This window comes from Macrobrachium nipponense, chromosome 40 (assembly GCF_015104395.2).
Source record: "Macrobrachium nipponense isolate FS-2020 chromosome 40, ASM1510439v2, whole genome shotgun sequence".
Taxonomy (NCBI): domain Eukaryota; kingdom Metazoa; phylum Arthropoda; class Malacostraca; order Decapoda; family Palaemonidae; genus Macrobrachium; species Macrobrachium nipponense.
The window spans coordinates 22,140,826-22,164,776 of record NC_061101.1 but is presented as its reverse complement, the minus strand read 5'-3'; the positions used below and the strand labels follow the sequence as shown (position 1 = coordinate 22,164,776).

Genomic DNA, 23,951 nt, shown 5'->3' with positions numbered 1-23,951 from the left:
GGGCGGGCGAGGGCAGTCGGCCCGCCGAGTCCCCGTGGCGGGCGGGCCAGTCGGGGGGACGCCGAGGTCGGGCGCGGGGGGCCATGGGCCCGCCGAGGTCCCCGGGGGCGGGGGGCCACTGTGCCCAGCCGAGGTCCCCGGGGCGGGCGGGCCATCGGCCGCCGAGGTCCAGGGCGGGCGGCCACTGTGCCCGCCGGGTGGCCCCGGGGCGGGCGGGCGGCCAGTCGGCCCGCCGGGAGGTCCCCGGGGCGGGCCGGGCCACCCTGGGCCCCGCCGAGGTCCCCGGGGTGGGCGGGAGCCAGTCGGCCCGCGAGGTCCCCGGGGCCAGGCCGGGCCAGTCGGCCAGCCGGAGGTTCCCTAGGGCGGGCGGGCCACTGGGCCCGCCGAGGTCCCCGGGGCGGCGGGCCAGGAGGCCGGCCGAGGTCCCCGCGGGCGGGCGGGCCCAGGAGGGCGGCCGAGGTCCCCGGCGGGCGGGCAGGCGGCCGCCGGAGGTCCCCCGGGGCAGGCGGGCCAGGAGGCCGGCCGAGAGGTCCCCGGGGCGGGCGGGCCAGGAGGCCGGCCGAGGTCCCCGGGGTGCCCGGGGAGTCGGGCGGCGAGTCCCAGGGGATGGGGCGGTGCCGAGGTCCCCGGGGCGGGCGGGCCAGGTCCCCGGCCCGGGCCAGGGTCGGGGCGGGCGGGCCACGTGGGGCCCGCCGAGGTCCCCGGGGCGGGCAGGCCACTGGGCCCGCCGAGGTCCCCGGGGCGGGGAGGGCGGGCCACTGGGCCGACCGAGGTCCCCGGGGCGGGCGTCCAGGCGCCCGCGAGGTCCCCCCCCTGGGGCGGGCCAGGCCACTGGGCCCGCCGAGGTCCCCGGGGCGGGCGGGCCACTGGGCGCGCCGAGGTCCCCGGGGAGGGCGGGCCACTGGGCCCGCCGAGGTCCCCGGGGAGGGCGGGCCACTGGGCCCGCCGGAGGGGTACCGGGGCGGGCTGCCAGTCAGCCCGCCGGAGGGTCCCCGGGGCGGGCGGGCCAGTCGGCCCCCCCCAGGTCCCCGGGGCGGGCGGGGTCAGTCGGCCCCCCCAGGTCCCGGGGCGGGCGGGCCACTGGGCCCGCCGAGTCCTGGGGGCGGGCGGGGCCAGTCGGCCCGCCGAGGTCCCCGGGGTGGGCGGGCCAGTCGGCCCGCCGAGGTCCCCGGGGCGGGCGGGGCCACTGGGCCGCCGAGGTCCCCGGGGCGGGGGGGCCACTGTGCCGCCGAGGTCTCCGGGGCGGGCGGGGCCAGTCGGCCCGCCGAGGTCCCTGGGGCGGGCGGGCCACTGGGCCCACCGAGGTCCCCGGGGAGGGGCGGCGGGCCAGTCGGCCCGCCGAGGTCCCCGGGGCGGGCAGGCCAGTCGGCCCTCCGAGGTCCCCGGGGCGGGCGGGCCAGTCGTCGTCCGCCGAGGTCCCCGGGGCGGGGCGGGCGGGCCACTGGGCCCGCCGTGGTCCCCGGGGCGGGTTGGCGGGAGGCCAAGTCGGCCCGCCTAGGTCCCCGAAGGCGGGCGGGCCACTGGGCCCGCCGAGGTCCCCAGGGCGCCGAGGGTGGCCCCGGGGCGGGCGGGCCAGTCGGCCCGCCGAGGTCCCCAGAGCGGGCGGGCCACTGGGCCCCGCCGAGGTCCCCGGGGCAGGCGGGCCACTGGGCCCGCCGAGGTCCCAGGGCAGGCGGGCCACTGGGCTGCCGAGGTCCCCCGGGCGGGCGGGCCACTGGGCCCGCCGAGGTCCCCGGGGGGGGCGGGCCGGGCCAGTCGGCCCGCCGAGGTCCCCGGGGCGGGCGGGTCACTGGGCCCGCCAAGGTCCCTGGGGCGGGCGGGCCAGTCGGCAATGAAAATATAGAAAAAGAGTTCTTACATATTAACTGGCAACCTACCAACTGCTTCACAAACTGCAGTCGAAATTCTCCAGACAAGTCCTCAATATAAAGCTGTTTAACATTCAGGCCTAAAATAGCAACATATATTGGACTTATCTGGTTCCTTTCTGAATTAATTCTTTCCAGAAGTGGAGGAGCTTCTTACCGACAAAACACCTCCTGTCACGATGAGTGTTCCGATTCAACTGACGTTTGCTTTGCTCAAGGTTAAGCCCAGTAGGAATTAAAGGGTCAATGGTGTTTCGTAAGCAAATTTAACTTATTTCTTATTTATGAATATTACGGATTATTAAATAGAATATTTCAATTAATACAAACTTTACTTCATTTTCTTGTGAATAGATATCTATTTAACAATAATTAATTATTTTATCTCATCTAATAATAGATAACGACATTACTTGAACAGTAGTTGAGAATCGAAACTAATTTATCCTACGAAAACTTAAGCACCGTAAACCGGCTTAAGCCGCATAACGTCAACATTAATTTACAATTGCCATGCAATCAAAGCTCAAATTATTTAGAATTACTGAATAAAGCATTACGTATATTTAAACGATATGTTTGTTTATAAGGTCTAATTTAGACAGTTAAGTCCATTTATTAAACCCCCTCCACGCCACTGGGCCCGCCGAGGTCCCCGGGGCGGGCGGGCCAGTCGGCCCGCCGAGGTCCTCGGGGCGGGCGGGCCAGTCGATTTGTAGTGGTTTCTGCGGGCTCATCGAGTGGATTCGTTGAGAATTCTTTCTCTGTTTCCTAGCAAAAAACACCAGTGGGGACTACCACGGAGAGATGAATGGAAAATTGTTCCTCCAATGGCTGACAAGATCTCTTTTACCATCCATTCCTGAGCCGTTTGTCCTGGTAATAGATAATGCACCATACCATATGTCAACAGAGGATAGTCATTGTCCCACATCTGCAACTAAAAAAGATGACTTAATAAAATGGCTGGAAAATCGAGGCATACCCTATTTACCACATGCCCTGAGTTGCTGAAGATCTGCAAACAAAACAAGCCGGAGCCACAATATCTGGTGGGTAACACCATTCGCTCGTTGGGGCATGAAGTCGTCCGCCTTCCACCCGCCCATCCTGAACTCAATGCCATCGAGCAGGTATGGGCGCATATGAAGCTATATGTAAGTGCATCTTTACGGCATTTCACCAGGGTAGACCTAAAGGCCAGATTGGAGGAAGCAAGGCTTGCTGTCACTAAACAGGTGTGGGAAGGAGCTGTCCAACGAAGTCAAGCTTTCGAGAACGAATACTGGCTTACTGACAACGTCCGGGATTGCATAGATCCAATCGTTGTCAACGTCGCTAGTGATGACGAGGACGGTCTGTTTTTAGACAGTGATGGGGAGTGAGCTGAAATATCCTTATACGTGTGTATATATAGTCCTGTAATTGATAAGTTTTGATATATCCACCAGTTTTTTAATTTGTATGTCTATGCTGTTTTCATGGTTACTGCAAAAATTTACTTCAAAATCTGTAAAATTTCTGTATATATTGTACATACTTTATTGGAAATATATAATAAAATAGTGTATATAGTGATCTTACTTTTAAATAAACTATGATCTGTTTTTTCCTTCCGTATTTATATCTCCAATAATAATCTAAAGTTGCCACTACCACAACATTCTCATGGAAATAGATAAGAAAGGTACATGATAAATAAAAACATACAAATGGCTTTATGAAAAGTAATCAATAATAAATGGTAGTTCGTGTACATTTTAAAACGTAAAAAAAACACATATGGTAGTACACTATTCCATTCATAAGTATCAGAGTAAGAGGAGTGGGCGGGGCTTCTTTCCTAACTCTTTGGCTACGCCAACGACAGGTGTTCGTATATTTACAACTAATACAGAGGAAATTGAAAATTTTCTTAGTTGAGTGCCTTAATTATTAATTCAGGGTACTTAATTATATTGCCATATATTAGCGGAAGGTGTTTAACATGTTGTGCCAAATTTTCAGATAGATACAGTTGATATTTTAAAAGATATTTAAGAAAGCCTATGCATCGTAGGGCTTGAAATGGTCACACTTGTTCATTGTCCTGATCAATGAATACAAAAACTAAATTTCCAGAATTTTAATTAGGTCGCGAATAGACAAGTCCTCTTATTCACATTAAGAGACAAGGTTTCGCAACAGAATAAGAGCAAAAATATCCACAAGCCTTTAAATTGCTAGCGCTTACCGTAAACAAACTTCTAGAGCGCAGAGTTGCCAAGTTCGGAATTGCCGAATTATCTCGCGTAAATCATTAAACTGTCCGACTCACATTTATTACTCCATACAGACTAATTCAGAAATCAATTTAAGAAATTAAATGATTTGCATTCTAAAAAGGCAAAACTACAAATATTGATTAGAAATGAATTTGTGGGGACTAGAGAGCAAGACAGGTAGCTGGGTACTGATAATTTATCATGTTGTTTGAGATTAATCCGGCCTTGTGCCAGCACGGGCTCTTTCTCCTAGAGCAGCCCGTAGGGGATTTATTAAACGAACTGAGTTGACATAGACGGGTGCGGAAGGAAGGGTGGTGTCCGTCACGCACGCACGAACAAACATAAACAAAAGGGACAGGGCCCCTGCTGTGAATGTGTTTCTTCACAGACGAAAATACATGAATAATATTACATAGAGGGAATGGATTCCCGACATATATACATCCAAAGAAAGGGCGTTAATGCTCTACAGAATGGGTAAAGGAACAACGCGGCTTGATGATGAGATGCAATGAAAATATAGAAAAAGAGTTCTTACATATTAACTGGCAACCTACCAACTGCTTCACAAACTGCAGTCGAAATTCTCCAGACAAGTCCTCAATATAAAGCTGTTTAACATTCAGGCCTAAAATAGCAACATATATTGGACTTATCTGGTTCCTTTCTAATTATTAGTTCTTTCCAGAAGTGGAGGAGTTTCTTACCGACAAAACACCTCCTGTCACGATGAGTGTTCCGATTCAACTGACGTTTGCTTTGCTCAAGGTTAAGCCCAGTAGGAATTAAAGGGTCAATGGTGTTTCGTAAGCAAATTTAACTTATTTCTTATTTATGAATATTACGGATTATTAAATAGAATATTTCAATTAATACAAACTTTACTTCATTTTCTTGTGAATAGATATCTATTTAACAATAATTAATTATTTTGTCTTATCTAATAATGGATAACGACATTACTTGAACAGTAGTTGAGAATCGAAACTAATTTATCCTACGAAAACTTAAGCACCGTAAACCGGCTTAAGCCGCATAACGTCAACATTAATTTAGAATTGCCATGCAATCAAAGCTCAAATTATTTAGAATTACTGAATAAAGGACATTTATTAAACCCCCTCCACGCCAGAAAAAAAAGAAAAAGAAATTACTTATTACTTAATCATAACACAGGATTTTACTTAGCATTTATTGATCCTATTCAATCTAATATTTGGAATAAATTCCTAAAAGTTTGTGCCTTTCTTGAGAATGTAGTACCTGTCCCTTCTCACAATAAGAATTCTGTAAGTCAGTTGTTTCTAGTAATACGGGATGGCCTAGATTAATGAATGTCACTGGAAGTAAATCTGAATTATTGTTGTTGCCATCCAAGGGTAGATTAGTAGTTTTATATATTTAGTGCATCTCCATCAAACCCAAATGCATTGTGGGGATAATGTACTAATGACTCTTTCGCCAGGATTGTTGTAGCCCGGGATTGTGGGCCACGGCCATAGGAAGATGTGCATGTATTTATAGCCTTCAAACCCCTTCTTCGACGACCGCCACCTCCGCCCCTTCCGACATGACGCGTTCCTTTCAAAAGGTAGGTGTGGATGACATGGGCCCCATCCCAGTAGAAGGTGGAGTGGGCGCGAACTGCGCTAGTTCTAGCGCATTGGTATCACAAACAGCGCGTAGATATTGTATTTTGCGCCTAGCGCAATTTTAGTTGGGTTGGTAAGTATTCTAGCGCATTTCTGAAAATATTTATATATATTTTTTTGGTAAATTCAGGCGTAAACAATTCTTTCTAAGGTGGATAAATTGAACATCACAGGTTAACCTTGTACTGGACACTCTCTCTCTCTCTCTCTCCGAGATATTCCTGAAACAACTGTTGTTACTCAGCACTTTTATATGATTATCGGGACAACTAGTATTGTAATATACTTCTTTTACAGGATATATCGCTGTTGTTTATTTTCCATTATAATTCTTATAAAATATCATAGCCATACACAGTAGGGCAGTTTGACAAGAAATGACTGAAGGAAAGAAGAGGAAAAACAGCCAGTAACAGAAATTGCCGAAGTTTTAGGGTATCTCCCTAAACAAATAGACAAGATTGACAGTCAGTGGCGAAATTTGACAGTTGTTCACTGGCAAGGGACTACATCAACTGTACAATTTTGGACTGAAGTGGCATATTACAAAGATGCAACAGGAGTAAATAGCTTCCAGGATATCTGTGAGTTGGCACTCTGCATACTTTCACTTCCTCACTCAAATGCAGAGGTAGAGAGGCTCTTTAGTCAAATTAATATTGATAAAAACAAGCTCAGAGACCGGCTACATGCAAAATCTGTTAGTGCCATGATTGCAGTAAGAAGTGGACTCAGCAGAGTAGGTAAATGTTGTTATTCATATGAAATGCCAGAAGTTGTAAAACAGATAGGAACAGTGGCAGCATGCAGTGACGCAAGAACATCAACAGCTGCTACAACTTCTGCAAGTTCCTCAGTCTCATGTCATTTATTAATCTGAAGGCAACAGAAATTTATTTAAGTATAATTGTTATATTATACAATGTAAATGATGATAATTGTTATCATCATCATTACCTAATGTTAGTATCATGACCAGAATCCATATACAGGGTGGAAACTTAATAGTATTCCTCACGCATTTCTAGCGCATTTCGCACCACAATATAGCTCATTTATGTCTAACACATTTGGTACACTGCCGAGCACAGTCACTGGCCCCTCCTAGGCAAGGTCTAAAGAATAACTTGCTCATAGGTAAGAAAATCGAAGTGTTACCCTAACGCTGACGGGGTCATTAGGTCGATGAAAGTGCTCTTCGACAACGGAGAAAACCTACGTTTCGGGCAGCACATTGTCCCGCTCAAGGTTAAAAAGCCCACGACGAAGAGAGAGAGAGAGCAGCTGGATACCGAGATCTACGACAGCAGCAGCGAGGCAGGAAACGACGAGATTCCAGACTCCCAGAGTGAACTGAGTGAAGCAGAGTCGTGCAAGTGAAAGTGGTAGGAGAGGCATGAGCGAGACAGTAGATGAAGCAGGTGTGCGTACGAAAAGGAGAGCAGCTGTTGAACAGAGAAAAGGAATGTCTGAGCAGGTAAGAGACGAACTGATCTAGTAGTGTTTATTGTTTCTTTCTGTTGTGTGCGATTGCCGAGATGGACTGTGAAAGAGCGCTAATCGAGGGGAGGTGTGAAGGTTTTGGGGATAGGTAAGTGACTTTTAGTGAAATTACGTCGCACGAGACCGACTTACGCCGTCCACCGAGCGTAATAATTGTGTACAGAGTCCGTTGTGGACGTGTTTTTGAATGTGCATTATGTAATTCCTCGATTACTCGGGACGAGTTCCCTGCTATGTTGTTTTTTGAGTAGTGTAGGACTCTTGACTTTCTGTGTAAGATTTTTGACTTCCTGAGTCCTTGAGATACTATTAGTGAGCAACTGAGCGTGAGACGACTCACGCATTGTTGCCAACTACTATTGCAAGTTTTGCGCCAGCTTTACATCGAGTGTGCGCTAGATTTGCGCTAGTTTTTTTTTTGTATCAAGAGCACCAGAAAAGTAGCATTTTTTTTAGTTTAGAAAAAAGGGATACAAATGGAAACAACGATTTATAATATTGATAGGTCGTTATATTTTAATTAGAAAACATAACAAATAATATACTGTAATGAAAAGAGCTACATTGAGAAGGGTTTGTGACCGACTTAGTTTAGTGGGGAATCGCTTATGAAGGTGAATGCCATTTAAAAATGAGTTACAAGGACTAGGATGTCTAAAAGACTTGTCAGTCCATCCGAGGAGACATCGTGTGCTCACTATCTGTAGGAGCAGGTTTTACTGTGCATTCACAGTGTCGTAATGATTATGTCTAGCTTTCTTTTAAACTCTTCCTCTTGCTGTATACAATATCTGGTGGCAGTTTATTCCCAGTGTCACATATCTTGTATGTAAAGAAGTTCCAGTGAGTTGTATGTGAGGGGTGAGGAGCTCTGTGACCATGCTGTAACTAAAGTAAGTAATCGTAATGTATCTTTTGAATCGACAATCGTCAATCTTTCTAGTGAATTACTTCGTATTAAACATGTATTAAATTGAGAGTAAAGGGGATTATTTTTGCCGATAATTAAGATTTCATTTCGAGCTTCTTTTGAAGCGGTCACGTGCTCGTGTCGTACTGAAGTCTGCTTTATGTTAAGTATGTTTATTTAAAGTTTGTTATTGTAATTAAAAGGTGTTTAAACTTCGCATTTTTATCACCATTCAGCTGTCCTAGAGTAATGGCTGGTAACTGTGCCATTTAGGCTTAATTTATTGGTCATACCACCTGGCCTAGAACCCCGTAAACTAAAGTGGTGCATTAAATCGCCACAAGTGTCTTGGTTAATATTATACCAACACTACTGTACGTGCACTATCGAATTCTCGTGAAGGGAGAAAAAAAATGAAGGAAAGCGTACGTTCGCATGCAGATCTTTTACGATTTTATCTGGTTACGGACAATTTAATAAAAGACAAAGTGCTGGATAAACAGAAGACGAAAAACTTAGATCGATAAAGATTTAATAGAATGTCAGCTGATTAGGGCAGAAGAGAGCTTCAAATATTGACGATAAATCTCTTAAAATAAATCGTGCAAAGGTGCACGCTGTAAAAACATATAGATAAGCCTAGGAGTTCTGACTGGTGAAAACCTAAACAAGATAGAATAAATAAGAAGTGCTAATATCTTAAACTAACAAGAGAAATTAATTTCAAGTTCAGCAGCTTTCAAAACTGCAAGTCTCCCTTATTTGTCGAGATATTTAGGTCTGGCCTGTTTTGGAGGAAAGTCTAAAATCCCGAGAAAACAAAAAGACTCCAGCCAGACATTTCGGGAAACTCAAGCAAGCCATTTTTGCATGAAAAAAAACATTTACGGTATTTCATGCAAAAATGGGTAGGAAATAATAGAGCTCTAAGAGAACCTACAAATACCAACATAACGTAACCTAAGGAAGTTCACTGGTTGCAATTTCGTCGATTAGCTGTGGAAGGTGGGCGGCATTGTCTTACCGTATTAGTCATAATTTTGCTATAATTTTTTTTACCCCTGTTATTAAGCATTTGCAAAGGTTATGTATAGACAAGAATTTTTTTTATTTTGATGTGTTTTACCCAAGAAAAATAAAGGTTATAATGTGGGAGGTGGCTGGAGTCTTCCGAAAAAATTATCGCTGAAATTCGTATTGATCTTCCGGTCTAGATTGGTTCGGAATTAACCATTTTACTTTAGGTCACCCAAAAATGATACCAGCGTTTTCTCCACGGGAAACGAAGAAAACGCTGGTAATGCCTACAGTGCACTGCGTGATGTGTACTAACGGTTTTTTTATTTTTTGTTTGTATGGTGTTTTTACGTTGCATGGAACTAGTGGTGACTTCCGAACCACGTCGAGAGAGAACCCCGCAATTTTAATAATCATTCAGCCTACATACGATTAGTGTTATTGTGTAATAAAAATCCATAATTATGTTGTAAACTATATATTACCATGTAAAATATATTTTACATAGTAATATAGTTTTCCAAATAGTTGTAAATTTTTATTACACAATTGTTTTTCAGGAAATTGTGAATTACTTACTGACTGAATATAGAATTTGGACCAAAGGCCAGACACTAGGACCAATTAATGCTGTCATTCAGCGCTGAAAGAGAAATTGTCAGTAATAGTTTGAAAGGCGTTAAAGGGTGAAAACCTCCCAGTCACACTATGAATATATATTGTTAGGAGAGGGTGAAAAGTAAGACGGAAGGAATATGAAAGTAGGTACAGTAATAGAAATGAAAGGGGTTACAGCTAGGGAATTTCATAACATTATTCTCACTACCATTTTCATCAGTCCTATATTTCTTTTAAAATCAATATGTGAATTATTTTGTCGAGTAAAATAAAATTAATAAATGAAATGTTGCCAAAAAAAAAAAGATATGGCTCTACTCTATTTAAAATCTCAAGCAAATAACCTGGAGTCTTATATGTCAAATTCAATATTATTTCTTCCAAATTCCTATTTTCCTTAGTAAAATTTGTTATAATATCAGTCCTGAAAAAAAATCGGTTATATCTTTCGAAGAATGAATGGTCTCATTGGCCTAGGGGAGAAGTCCGGTTTCTTCGGCTTACAAAACTCACAATCTACATTTTTATTACCTACGTCTAGCGGTTCTTCGACCTTAATCAGATTCAGACTGAACAACAATATCTCAAAACCTCATTGTGTACGATAAGCACACAAAGACTCATAAATTCCATGAGTTGGCACCTTCCCGTCGCTGTCCCTGTAAGATCACGCTCGACTCTTCCTTCCATCAGAGAGCTTAGTCTAGAGCTGGGAATTAGGAAGACCACTCAGGGCAAACTTTTCTGTACAAGATTCTCTTTGAGATGGATACCGTTTCGACGCTTGGCCCAGATCCAGTAGGAAAGGTGAATTAGTTCGGTTCTTGATGAGTCATTTGTTTAGATATATTCTACATTTCTCAAACTCCCTTCTCGCTTCCTTTCCACCTTGAGCTTTCTCAGTTCGGTCACTTCTACATTTACTAATCTCGTACACTTCCTCTTACAGCTAGATCATCTATCATACGTATTTCGTTAGACCTTTGAATATAAAGAATTTACGTTAACTCTTCAGTTTCAATTAGTCTTTCATAACCTCCTACCAAATTCGTTCTATTTATATTGCTAAATACGCCTTCAAGGTCGTATAACGCAGTACTAGGCTGATTTTTGTATCTAATTCTTTGAACGATTTCCTAACTATAGCCGAAATCGTTCCCATACCCAGGCTTTACTTAGCAAATTTAACCGGTCTCATGTTTTTAGCAATTATAATTGGCGTTTGCTTCATAAATTATAGTTTTACATTATCTGAAATAAAGACACTCATTGCGGAATCTTTTCGCACTCATTTTATCTCTCTCTCTCTCTCTCTCTCTCTCTCGCTGTCTCTTTCTCTGTCTCTGTCTCTGTCTCTCTCTCTGTCTCTGTCTCTCTCTCTCTCTCTCTCTCTCTCTCTCAAGACTGTAGACGAGCCGACCTCCTAATATTCCTCCAAAAGGAACGAAAAGTTATTTCCTATAACTTGGAACAGAGATAGTGTTATCTTTTCTGATCAGAACGGAATTTAATTGAATATAGAATTTAGACCAAAGGCCAAGCACTGGGAACTATGAGGTTATGCAGCGTTGAAACGGAAATTGGCACTAAAAGGTGTAACAGGAGGAAAACCTCGTAGTTGCACTATGAATCAATTGTTAAGAGAGGGTGGAAAGTCAGATGGATGAAAGAGAATATGAAAAGAGGTATAGTAAATGGTTTTCTGATAAGAATTTAGTGGGTAGGTTTCATCTTTGCTCCTCTTATTTTCAAAACACATTTTCTGCCTTTTATTTAATTGCTGCCTTCATATTGAACACCGCACTACATCTTTCATTCGTTGTTGTTGTGTGACATACATAAACTTTCCCTAACTCTATCCGAAGCTCTTCAACTTACAGTAAAACCGCCAATCGTCATTCATCAGTCCTGGTTGGTAAACGTGGAAACATTTCGCTTCATGCACGTTCAGCCTCACTGACCTCCCCCCCCTCAAAAAAAAAAAAAAAAAAAAAGTCCCGGAAGAAAGAGTGAAGCATTTCCCTCACTAACAACACCCTTTCCCCCATTTTGCAGGGACACGTTAACCATGGACTGGCTCTGGATGAAGGAGGAGGACCGGACAGTCACATCTCTGGAGCAAAGGTCTTGGGGCAGCCCTCGCCCGTTGGCGAAGTTCAGGTAATAAGATTACTCGTCTCATCAGGTAAGAAATGGGTTCAAATAAGCGCAGAACTGAATTGGTAGAGATGTATGTGTGTGCGTATATACATATGAGTGTGTGGTCACGTGTAGGGGTGGATTTGGAATGGAATGACGTTTAATACCGCTTTGTAAAAAAAAAGAAGAAAAAGAAGAAGAAGAAGAAGAGCAGCAGCAGTGTTAGCAGGGGACACGAACAACCAGGGTTCATTCGTGACTGAGCAGTAAACAACACCCTTTTAAGTTGCATGTGATTAGGAGACAATAGTGAAATGTTTGGTGGTAATGGATCAGCATTTTATATATATATATATATATATTATTATATATATATAATCTTATATCTATATATATATAAACCCACCACCCTTTTATTAAAACTACACAAATTGGAAACCCTTACCTGTTGTCAATGGTGCCCTCTGTCTGCAAACTTGTCATTAGGCTATTAAGATCACGTAAGTATAAAAATATACTATTTATTACCCAAAGCAGATGAATATAGAATAGAACAAAATGATTAACAAGTCATAGTGACAAAAACCCAAATCTGCCCATAAAGATAACTAGTAAGTTATCACTCTACCTTCCTGACTAAGAATTCACTCCCAGACCCAGAATGTCAATAGGTTCATTGTTTTAGTCAGGTTAGAGAATCCCGTCTCTAATACCATGGAATAGAACCCATCTGTAATAAAGATAACAATGGATAAAAGATACACTTCACACATCACTCTTTTCAAAGTAATTAAGTAAAAGAATGTATTTCACACTTCTCTCTCTTTTCAAAGGTAATGGTTTTCTAAGTCTTACAAAATATGTGCCATACCTTTACGATGGGGGTTTTCTCTCCCTACACCTGGCATGTACCAACTGACCTCTTTCTTCTCACCAAAAGGAATGTGACTTTCGCAAGTGCCCTGGTCGATTAGACCTGTATCATCCGTACAAACGAATGTACATGCTTGACGACAAGACGAGCGGTCTCTCGGTTAAAATGCTTACGTACCAAATTCCTTCACTCAAGTAAGCTGCCCCTACAGCTCAGCCTGTCTCCAAGCAAGACATGATATGTGATTCACTAACATTACACACTTGTAAGATATATATATATATATATATATATATATATATATAATATATATATATATATGATATATATATATATATATATATATATATATATATATATCTATATATATATATATATAGTATATATATATATATATATATATAATATCCATTACCACTGGCCATTTTCACCCAAACAGTTCCTGTTAAATCTTATTTACTGTATGAAACAGTTCATGTCAAGATCTTCAAATTTATCTTCCATTCACGTTCAACATTCCCCTCTTGCAGACGCTTTCGAGTTCCTTCACTGAATTTCTAGCTTTTTTCCTCCCTATCCAAAATTAGCATAATACCGTCCACAAGTATCAATCATTTTCCTCCACTTACAACACAATTTTAGTTTTCTGTAAGAGTACACTATTGAAATGGCTCCCTCTGCCCGTCCACTCTTGTTCTGCCAGGTCTTAAACTATACTGAGGCTAGAGGGCTGCAAATTGGTATGTTGATCATCCACCTTCCCATCATCAAACGTACCAAATTACAGCCGTCTAGCCTCAGTATTTATTATCTTATTTAAGGTTAAATTTAGCCATGATCGTGCATCTGGCAACGCTATAGGACAGCCCAAATCTGGCCCGTGGCTGAAATTTTAATGGATCGCGACTCATACAGCAAATTCTATTGTTTCGAAGAAACTTTGGCGCAATTTTTACTTGTTTTTAATCTTACCACTGTGAGCTCGCATCTATTGTCCTTTCCTTGACTTCTTACAACACTCCACCCATTAAGATATTGAACGGCCATGAAGACATAACACACCTTTGTTTCAGACCAGCTTTTACAACAAATTAGTCATTGTTAAGAAATTTACAATCTCGTGGAAAACAACCTGTGTAATAATAAAGATCCACTGTTATAGAGTAAAGTATATCACTGTATAAAAAGCAAACAAAGACTTTCTAACACCAGAACGGGGTTCCTCATCAGTGTTAACGTTAAAATGGCAAACGTTAAAATGTGCCATTTTAACATCAACACTGAAGAGGAACACCGTTCTGGTGTTCTGAAGTCTTTGTTTGTTTATTTTACAAACATCAATAAATCTGCATGAATTACTCTGCACTCAAAACCATATCAAGTTTTTCTTGCAATTTAACAGTATATAAAGATAAAAAAAAAAATGTTATCCCTATATTTGACATCACTGGCTCTACTACGGGACAAAGTTTAAATTGTCGCTGTCAGAATCTACATTGAGAAGCGTCACTTGACATGAAATAACTATACATTCTTAAACATGTGCCGTCTTTACATGAAGATTCCACACCACCAAAGGAAAAGGTGAAATGATATTTTTCATAATTACCCATCCAAACTTTTCAATTAATATTTAAATATTTATCTTTTAAAGAATGTTAATAGTGAAATTAAATAATAAGGCATTGAAATTGCATCTTAACAATGACCTTATCATTTCACTTGTGCACTAAGTAAGTTCTCACCAAATGGAAAATGGCGCAGGAAGATAAAAGGTGAATGTATGATAACACTATCAGTTAAAATTTCGAAATGCAAAAAAACATCACAGACTGAAATATAAACATTCTAGTATTCACCTTATCATCTCGCTAATAACCAAGAACTTAACACCTAGAGTCAAACTCTTATGGAGAAATACTTCAGATAGAAAACGGGTTTTCTATCTTTTGAAAAAAGGAACCACAACACGATGGGAGTTAAGCATCTTGATCAGCTGGTCTTATCGTTTCATTTAGCACTGCAACTGATGCCAACCTATATTTTTATAGTCATTCAGTTTGCATCTCATCAACAAATAATGCAGATAGGGTCTAAGTGTATGACGAATACCTTGATAATATAACAACTATTAACTTGAAAAAGAAGCAGTTGCAAACTGACTTCTCAACGTCTTTATGTTTATGCTGTAATTTATTAAGGAATTGGAGGTGGGTACTAGGCCAGAAGTATTGCAATGGCTTTTATAAAAAGGAGCCAGTTCATGATATTTTGACCTGAAATTTTACGTTACAAAAATAATATTGGTGCAGAATCACGTAGTTAATGAATATGACTTTTCATTTATTTTTTTACTCAGTGACTTTTCCAGCTTCCAGCTTAGAGTTTTCTAATAATCAATTTCTATTTTAAAATTATCAACTAAATTATAACTGAAATAAAATGTAATAACAAAACACTGCATTGCTTTCCTGACGACTATTACTACTGCATAGGAGGACGCATACCCTAAGAGAGCACAGTGGACCAACCAGAGGGAATTTCTCCTCTCTTGCATTGCCATGTCTGTTGGAGTAGGCAACATCTGGCGTTTCCCCTTCATCGCCTATGACAACGGGGGAGGAGCGTTCCTTATTCCTTACATTCTCGTCTTGATGTTCATTGGGAAGCCCCTGTACTACATGGAGTTTGTCCTTGGCCAGTTTGCATCCTGTGGTCCTGTGAAGATATGGGAAATCTGCCCTGCCTTCAGAGGTGAAGTATATTCTGTTTTCTGATAAGATTTGAAAGTATCTAAAATGTATTGGACATCACTTAAACCTCAATGACATGCCTTAGTCCAGAGTTTGAACTCAGAGTTTCAAACAACTCTAAGTCAAAGTTATTCATGCATGTAAAAAATATAGTCTTGACCAAAAAAAACCTTGTGTTTGTAAATTATGTATTGCCCTTTACTTTTATCATGTCACATGTCAGTTTTATGGTGACTTCTGATTTTGCATCACTTTCCACGTAATTCAAATGATTGCTCTTCCTTGGGAAGTATGATATTATCAGTATCATTCTCTGACTTACCATTGTTGCCATAAAACAAGCAAAGACGATGTAAAAATAGCCAGCCTATTCCTATGCTGAAGGATAAGATCCTTTGAATAATCAATAGTCGTTTATACTTTACTTAGAAAAATACTTTTCAAACTTAAGCCTAATGTGTCTCTGTTGAGTGAAAACAACATCAAATCTGGAAAACAGAATTGTTTCTGGTTCTAAACAAGTTTCTTCCGCAGGTGTGGGATATGGGCAGGCCATAGCAGCTTGGACAGTACTGACCTTCTATGTTTCTTTGATGGGTCTTTGTGCTTACTACTTCTTTGCCTCCTTCTCGAGTGTCTTGCCATGGGCAACATGTGGTCCTTGGGCTTCTGCAGGATGTTTTGATACCAATATGACAGGAAACCTGACATCTAATAGCTCTACTCGTGTTTCAGCTGCAGAGGAGTATTTCAAGTAAATATAAAAATATCTGCTTCATGTTTAGTATTTCACAGAAGATTTCTAGTTCACATTTTGTATTCGATTCCGTTCCCAGCCGATGCTGCTAACCAAAAATCGCCGCTAACCGAAAATCGGCGATGAAAGCTGTGAAAACCTGCTTAACGGCGACGCTAACTGAATGTCGGCATCGTTAACCAGAGATTGGCGCTGCTGTTAGCTAGAAATCGGCGCTGCTAACTGGATATCGGCACAGAAAATCTAGTTAACAGCGTCGCGAGACAAGCGCTGTATAACCAGATAGCTGTTAACTGATGCCACCGTTAAGCGGGAGCTGCCTGTATTTCTAAGTCCTTGGCTTTTTATCATCCATACTGACTCCATTTAACATAAAATTTTATCTGCATACAATTTGTTCCTTCCATGTTGTAACTGCTTCAGTATGGATGATGTCTCTCTAGGATACTCTTACATAGCTTCAGTCACTTTTCTAAACACCTACTGAATCATGCAAGCTACATTTCACTTTTATATTTCATAAACCTTGCACTATTAGGGAAGTATTTCTTGTTTGCTGCGTCGTATCACAAATCTTAAATAATATCTTAAATCTTTCATGATCCTGATTTCTTCCTTTTACTTTCCGTTAACTTCAGCCTTTCAGAACGCTAACATCAGTTTTTTTATTGGCCTTATTTCCTTCTCAGCAAATCTTTAATATCATTCATGCTTAAAATTATGGCTATTCCTTTTCCGCAGAAGCAAAATTTTCATGTCTACTAATGAATAAGAATTACATAGGTACGTTCAGCCACTCCTAGCACTTCACGTAAAAGTAACAAATGCACAAGAGTTTTTCATTATTTTCAGAGCATTATTTCTTTTCTGCAGATTCAACTCTGAATTGGGCCACGCCTTCCATTGCATTGGACTTGATAGTGCAAGAGGAAGAGCAAATTTTGACTAACCTCACATATATTTAAAGACATAATATCAATGACTCATAAACTTGGAGGCAATAAAATTATCAAACACTCAAAAGCAGAACAAAATAATTTTGCAGACGACGTTCATCTAGCTTGCCTATTTTGCTGCATTCATTTCTTCCTTGCTAGTGACCAAGAAAGGGAGTTGGCAATATGCAGGTTCAATGCGCTTTGTGCTCCTTTAAACTAGTATATGATCGTCAAACTTCATCAGTATTTTTTTTACTGTCCTCACTTAAATTAGCATAAATTTTAACAGCATTCCAAATTTGCCAACAGGAAAGTGGTGTTGAAAGTCGACCCTCAGGGATTTGACAACGGCCTAGGTTCGCCTGACATGCATTTAGCACTATGCCTCCTCCTATCCTGGATATTTGTGTTCCTCTCACAAGTCAAAGGAGTCAAAAGCACAGGAAAAGCCGCATACTTCACTGCCATCTTTCCATATGTCGTTCTTCTTATCATGTTGATTCGGGGATTAACACTTCCTGGAGCTTTCAAAGGTGTCCTATACTTTATTACTCCAAGGTGGAAGAAGCTCCTTGATCCAGGAGTAAGTTAAGAAATAAGTAAACTTTCTTTTGATTACTAGTAGTTGTCTATGAAATTGTTGTTGATTGTACTGGATTATAATGATCTAAAGACCATCATAGTTTGCACATCATATGTCGATTATGGCTTGTTTATTTCGTAAGCAAAGCAGTACTGTCAATTCTACTCAAGTCTAAGGATGAATTAAATTACAGGTCTGGTATGCAGCTGTGGACCAGTGCTTCTTCAGCTTATCAGTTGGTTTTGGAATGGTCACAATTTTTTCATCTTACAATCCTTTCCGGCAAAATGTTTACCGGGATGCAGCAATCATCTCTTTCATGGATACATTTACTTGTATTTTTGGCGGGGTAACAATCTTCTCCATATTAGGTCATTTGGCAGAATTACTTGGTGTTGAAATTGATGAGGTGGTTAGAGGTGGAGGTACACCATTAGCATTTGTCAGTTACCCAGATGCTTTGGCAAGATTTGAATATGTCCCACAGCTCTTTTCTGCTCTCTTCTTTTTTATGCTCTTCACTCTAGGAGTTGGAAGTGCCATAGGTTATAACCAGGTGGCTATTACGATCATCTGTGATGAGTTTCCAAATGCAACGCAATGGAAGGTGGCTCTCGTGGCATCCCTGGCTGGATTGTCAACAGGAATAATCTACACGATTCCTCAAGGCCAACACATTCTGACTATCGTGAATTACTATGGAGGTGTGAGTATGTACTTGATTTGTTTGTTACTTTTTTGCAAGGTAAATGTATAGGAAGATGCTTTCAAGAAGATCACAGCTAAATCAAAGCCCCATGAACATTACACCAGTTTAACACAGGAATTACCCTACACACACCCTACTTTAGTATATATTATGTGTAGTGCATGAAATGCTTATATGTAGTCAAGACTACGACTGGTCGCGGGTTCGATTCTCGGCCATTCCATTGAGGATTGAGAGATGTGTATTTCTGGTGATAGAAGTTCACTCTCGACGCGGTTCGGAAGTCACGTAAAGCGGTTGGTCCCGTTGCTGAATAACCACTTGTTCCATGCAACGTAAAAGCACCATACAAACAAAAATCAAGACTACGACGCGTAATGGGAGGAGGAAATACTTCCAATGTGAAATATTCTCATTGTAATTCGAGTCACGCAGTCGACTCACAAGAACGAGTTTAAATACAATGGATCTTTGGCTCAAGGACATCAACGGCAAGTCCAAAGCTTGATGGAATATAAAAGTAAATGAATATGCAAGTGCATGACGTAAAGATTACAAAATGTTCAACTACGGTTGATAATTAATAGTACAGAGCACTTTTATCTGCCGCCTACAAAGTATATTTTCAATATAAATGCCAGTATGTACACACTATATGATAATAAAAAAAAAATTTCAATAGATATGCTGATCTAAAAGCAGGATGATTAACAGAGTCGCAGAAAAATAAACCCTATCTTCATTTTTCTGACTGACTCTTGACTTAGGCTGAATATATTATGTATTTCAAAGTACATTGGAAATTCACTGTATTAAATATTTGTTTGCGTGTATGAAAAGTACAAATAAAATAAAGCAGTACAAAATTATATCCCACAACAATACTGTACAGGAGAAATAGTCACCGATTTGTAACATTTGCAGTATCACTTAATTATTGAGTTTTTGAGTGCTGCCACCAACTCATTCGACTTAAGTTTTTGTAGTGCTACGCCACACTCGATAGTGTCGTGATTAACGATATTGTTATATCAAAATATTGTCGTATTATGAACCTGTCTACATGCCTGAAAAAAAATGGCGCACACCAAACAAAACAAACAGCAAACACCTATCATTTCTTGTATTGTTTTCAAGCTTATTAAACATATATTATAACAAAATTCATATTTATGTTGCCTAGTATACGAAAATTCACTTATCAATCATGCATTCGAAACTTTGTGGGCTGTTTCAGTTTAGACAGTAAAGAAAGTTTCATCTCCCTGGCTCTCTTATAGCCACTGGAGAAGGACAAGTTGACAGAGGGGGAAGCTCTAGAAGAAAGAGCATATGGCTGGTGGGAAAAAAAAAAGATAACTTGCGACTAATATAATATCTCTTTCACAATATGTGAAATACGTAAATTGTTGAGGATTCTAACACTTGATAACTCAGCCTATGGCCTTAACCAACTTTCCTGAGTATAAATAATCTTAATTATTTAGTGTTCATTCTTATGAATTCATACATCCCTTACTTGTTTAGTATTTTATTCTTTCAATAGCATGAATATTTTATTTTTTAACGTATGAGCTGATTCATCAATTATTTCACACTCCCATTGTACGTATAGCATATCAAACAAACTTCTCATTACTGCTTGATCATTTGAGAGATAATGAAAAATTTACTGAAAGAGCAGGTGTACTTCATTATCTCATCCAACAGGGTTCTTGAACTATTCTTTTTTTTTTTTTCTTGCATTAACTAGTATTTGTATGGACTGAGGGCTGTTTGTGTGGTATCAAAATTACCTTGTGTTAAAGTCCCAAGATTTAATATATGTACATGTTAAAGGTAATATAAAACCATTCATAGCAGCAATAGTATAAGTTTGATTAAGTTTCAATACCTCATTAATTAAACAGAACATACTTTTTCTGGGTTATGTCAACAATAATTCATTCATAATTCTGTTGGTGAGAGCATCTCCACTGCCTTCTTGAACAGAGTTATCTTAAAGTGTTCAAAATAAGTCACAATTAGTGAAACAGATCAGAGCAAACAGGTATTCTTTGTTTTTAAGGGAATGCCGGTTATCTTCCTTATGATCTGTGAGCTCATAGCCATCATGTGGATCTATGGCATCAAGAATTTTCTTCGAGACATCGAGTTCATGCTGAACCGAAAGATGAGCATCTACTGGAAGGCGTGCTGGGTTTTCTTTATTCCTCTCTTCCTCATTCTCGTCTTTATTTACGGTCAAATAACGTCCGAGCGGCTTAACTACGGCGATTACGTTTTTGGTGATGCTCCTACATGTAAGTTTTACCTCTAATGAATATCTGTATGACTTCAGTCCTTTTTTTGATCCATACAAAAATTTCATTGTATGAAGTGTTAAATTGTACACACATCTCTGTTTTTCTTTTCAGACTTTGGTATGGCCATAGCCATTATAGCTTGCCTTATGTTGCCGTTAAATTTCTTCATTTTACTAATTAAACGATGGGACAAGGATTGCAGTGTTTGGCAGAATATAGCACATCTCTTCAAGCCAACTTCAAATTGGTGTCCCAAAGACCCTAAACTTCGCCAGGAATATCTCCAATTTAAACAAAATCACGAACAGTCTGTTAGTATGTGAGAAAACAAGGTCAAATGAAGTGTCATCCATGAGAAAAGTAATTCAACTGAATCAACAAGAGAGTATACAGTTAAATTATATTTTTAGTGAATGTCCCTAAAATCTTAGTGAACATGCTCTACAGTGATTATAAAGTAGATGTTGAGCATAAAATATATTGTGGTAGCGGACTTATAAAAATAAATTCTTTGAACATAGAAAAAGATATCCTCATCTACAATGACTTCAGCAATTGTTGTTTGTCTTGTACACAGAGTTACAGATAGCTTTCATTGCTGACTTCCATTTGCATATGAAAGCGAATTTCAGGTTCAATGCGTTCCACAGGAGTCAGCATGTAAAGCGTTCTCTGCAGGTCAATATGAAACTTCAGTGTGGACATCTCAGGTTTTTTAATTACTTTCTCATTTCTGACACCTCGTTCTTCTGTTCTCATATGTTTTTTCTTCTGTTCTCTTATGTGTTTCCACCTGCCAGTCCCTCCATTCATCTATATATAGTTCCTCTTTGTTATCCTGCTCACTTGCTGACCACATTCAATTTACACATATACAGTGGTCGCCCCGTATTCGCGGGGGATGTGTACCAGACACCCCCGCAAATAGTTGGAACCCGTATAAAAGCGCTTAAAACGGCAAACAGGCAGTCCTTAGCTTACGACGAGTTCAGCATACAACATTCCGAGGTTATGATACTTTTCAATTATATTCATCAGAAATTATTTCCAGGTTTACGACGCATGTTCCAGGGTTGCAGTGCTTATGACGCCGATCTGATCGAAGAAATATGATTCCAAAATTTGCAAAATAATCAATATTTGAAGTTTTTTTTTGAAAAATGCAATGAAATGCAGTTTAGTTTTTAATACACCCAAAGCATTAAAAGTAAGGTTTTCTTAGGATTTTTGACAATTTTCCAGCTTAAGACGTGTCTCAAGAACGGAACCCCCATTGTAAGCCAGGGACTGCCTAGATTTTGTTAGTTAAAACTCGAGAAACACCTACTAAAAATGTTATACCTGGTTTTTTAATAGTTTTATCACAAAAAGTCCATTTTATGATGAAACTGATAAAAGAAAAAGAAAAGAATTTGTGAATATTTCTCAGAAAAATACCGCGAATAGGCGTTCCAGCGAGAAATCCGCGAATGCGCAAATCCACGAATACGGGGGTTCACTGTAGTTAAATTACATGCTTTGCTTCTCTCTCTTTATTGTCTTTATAAACTAGTTGCATCAAAAAAACCTGCAATCATTTGTAAAGGTATCCAGGTGGTTACAACTGGTTGCTTTTATTGCAAATTCCCAACAGGTTCTTACAATATTTATCACTAGTATTTGGAATTAGGAGTCAATATAATTAAGTATTCATTTACCTCAAAGTCGCAAGGATATTGTCCAGACCTGTAGGGTTTTTTTATATACCATGTTGGTCAATGTTACGTTAACCTGTTCCTTTTCAAACCTTTCCTAGTTGTCGATCTTTACATCCAGATGGATTATTACTCCTATTCAGTTTACATACAAGGCAAATATATTTAAAACATCTTACAAAGCCGACTTTCTCATTGTCTTTCAAAATGATAATGTGAAATGCTTAAAGTTCCTGGTAATTTTAGTTTTACTAACATCTGTCATATTGTAAATAAACTTCTTTCAACACATGAAAACATTCTGAAGGACCATCATTTATCATTGGATGTAATTCCTGGAGTCCATGTTATTTGTCATTGCGAGCTATGTGCTGTCTTTAGTAGCCTACTAAACAGAGTTCCGTATTTTCATCTTAACAAGCCTACACCCTGAACTAGGTTCCAAGTTACTGCTGCAACCTTATGTACTATATATATATATATATATATATATATATATATATATATTATATATATATATATATATATATATATTTATAGATATATATTATATATATATATGGATGTACCAAAACCTGTAATTGGTTTTCATATCCTACTTGCATTGTCTCTTTTGGCAATCAATTTGGACTATGCAATGTGACTTACTGGTTATTTCTCATACTGTGTCAACAATAACAAGCTTTTTCTATGGAACTGTATAGCTGAGCTCATTTTCATAAGACTGATCTTGCAAAAACATGATCACTTTTGATAAGCATAAATTTGCCTGTTATTAATTTTGCATATCTTAATCGACATCCCACAGATGTTTTTGTATCAACTCCAAAATTATTTCCTTTATCCATCAATAATATCTATGTGATATTGTTTTTCATCTTCAGTTGGCCCCCACCCATTCACGGTCCCGATTTTTCTGAGGAACATATATATTTACACATTATTTATGGAAAATTTGCCTATTCGTGGTATTCATCATAAAAAAAAATTAATTACTGCATTTTTATAACATTTTTGTGACTAAATGCATTTTTTGTAATAAAAGTATTAAAACATACTCAGTTATAAGCATTTTTAGAAAGGTGTCTTGGTGTTTGAACTATCAAAATAGGCATTCATAAGCAATTTTAAAGGAGTTTTAAGTATTTATGGATATTAGCTACTGGGGAGGGGGGGTTGTTTGTGGTACACATTCCCCCTGAATACTGGGGGTTGGCTGTATAAGCTTTGATATATATCATTTTGTATCTTCTCAAACTACCTAAACATCATCTTTCAATAAAAATCTGAATGCTTCTAATGGGTGGAGCGCACGAACGTTAGATCCAGTTTATGGCATTTTCGTGGTCAAGCCTTTGTCACT

General features: G+C 40.4%; 1 protein-coding gene across 2 annotated transcripts; it reads left to right on the top strand.

Annotated features, from left to right (window-relative positions):
- The first annotated feature begins 6,878 nt into the window (after nucleotides 1-6,878).
- Nucleotides 6,879-23,049, top strand: LOC135211986 (sodium-dependent nutrient amino acid transporter 1-like). Of its 2 annotated transcripts, none has more exons than XM_064245251.1 (8): nucleotides 6,879-7,264; nucleotides 11,891-11,995; nucleotides 15,344-15,602; nucleotides 16,136-16,355; nucleotides 17,606-17,879; nucleotides 18,073-18,585; nucleotides 20,657-20,891; nucleotides 21,006-23,049. In XM_064245251.1, exons 1-8 carry the CDS (start codon nucleotides 7,184-7,186, stop codon nucleotides 21,215-21,217), a joined length of 1,899 nt encoding a protein of 632 aa, XP_064101321.1. In that variant the 5' UTR covers nucleotides 6,879-7,183; the 3' UTR covers nucleotides 21,218-23,049. The 2 variants fall into 2 exon arrangements, with proteins under 2 accessions (XP_064101321.1, XP_064101322.1); XM_064245252.1 differs by lacking the exon at nucleotides 6,879-7,264 and adding an exon at nucleotides 10,487-10,642.
- The last annotated feature ends 902 nt before the right edge of the window (nucleotides 23,050-23,951 follow it).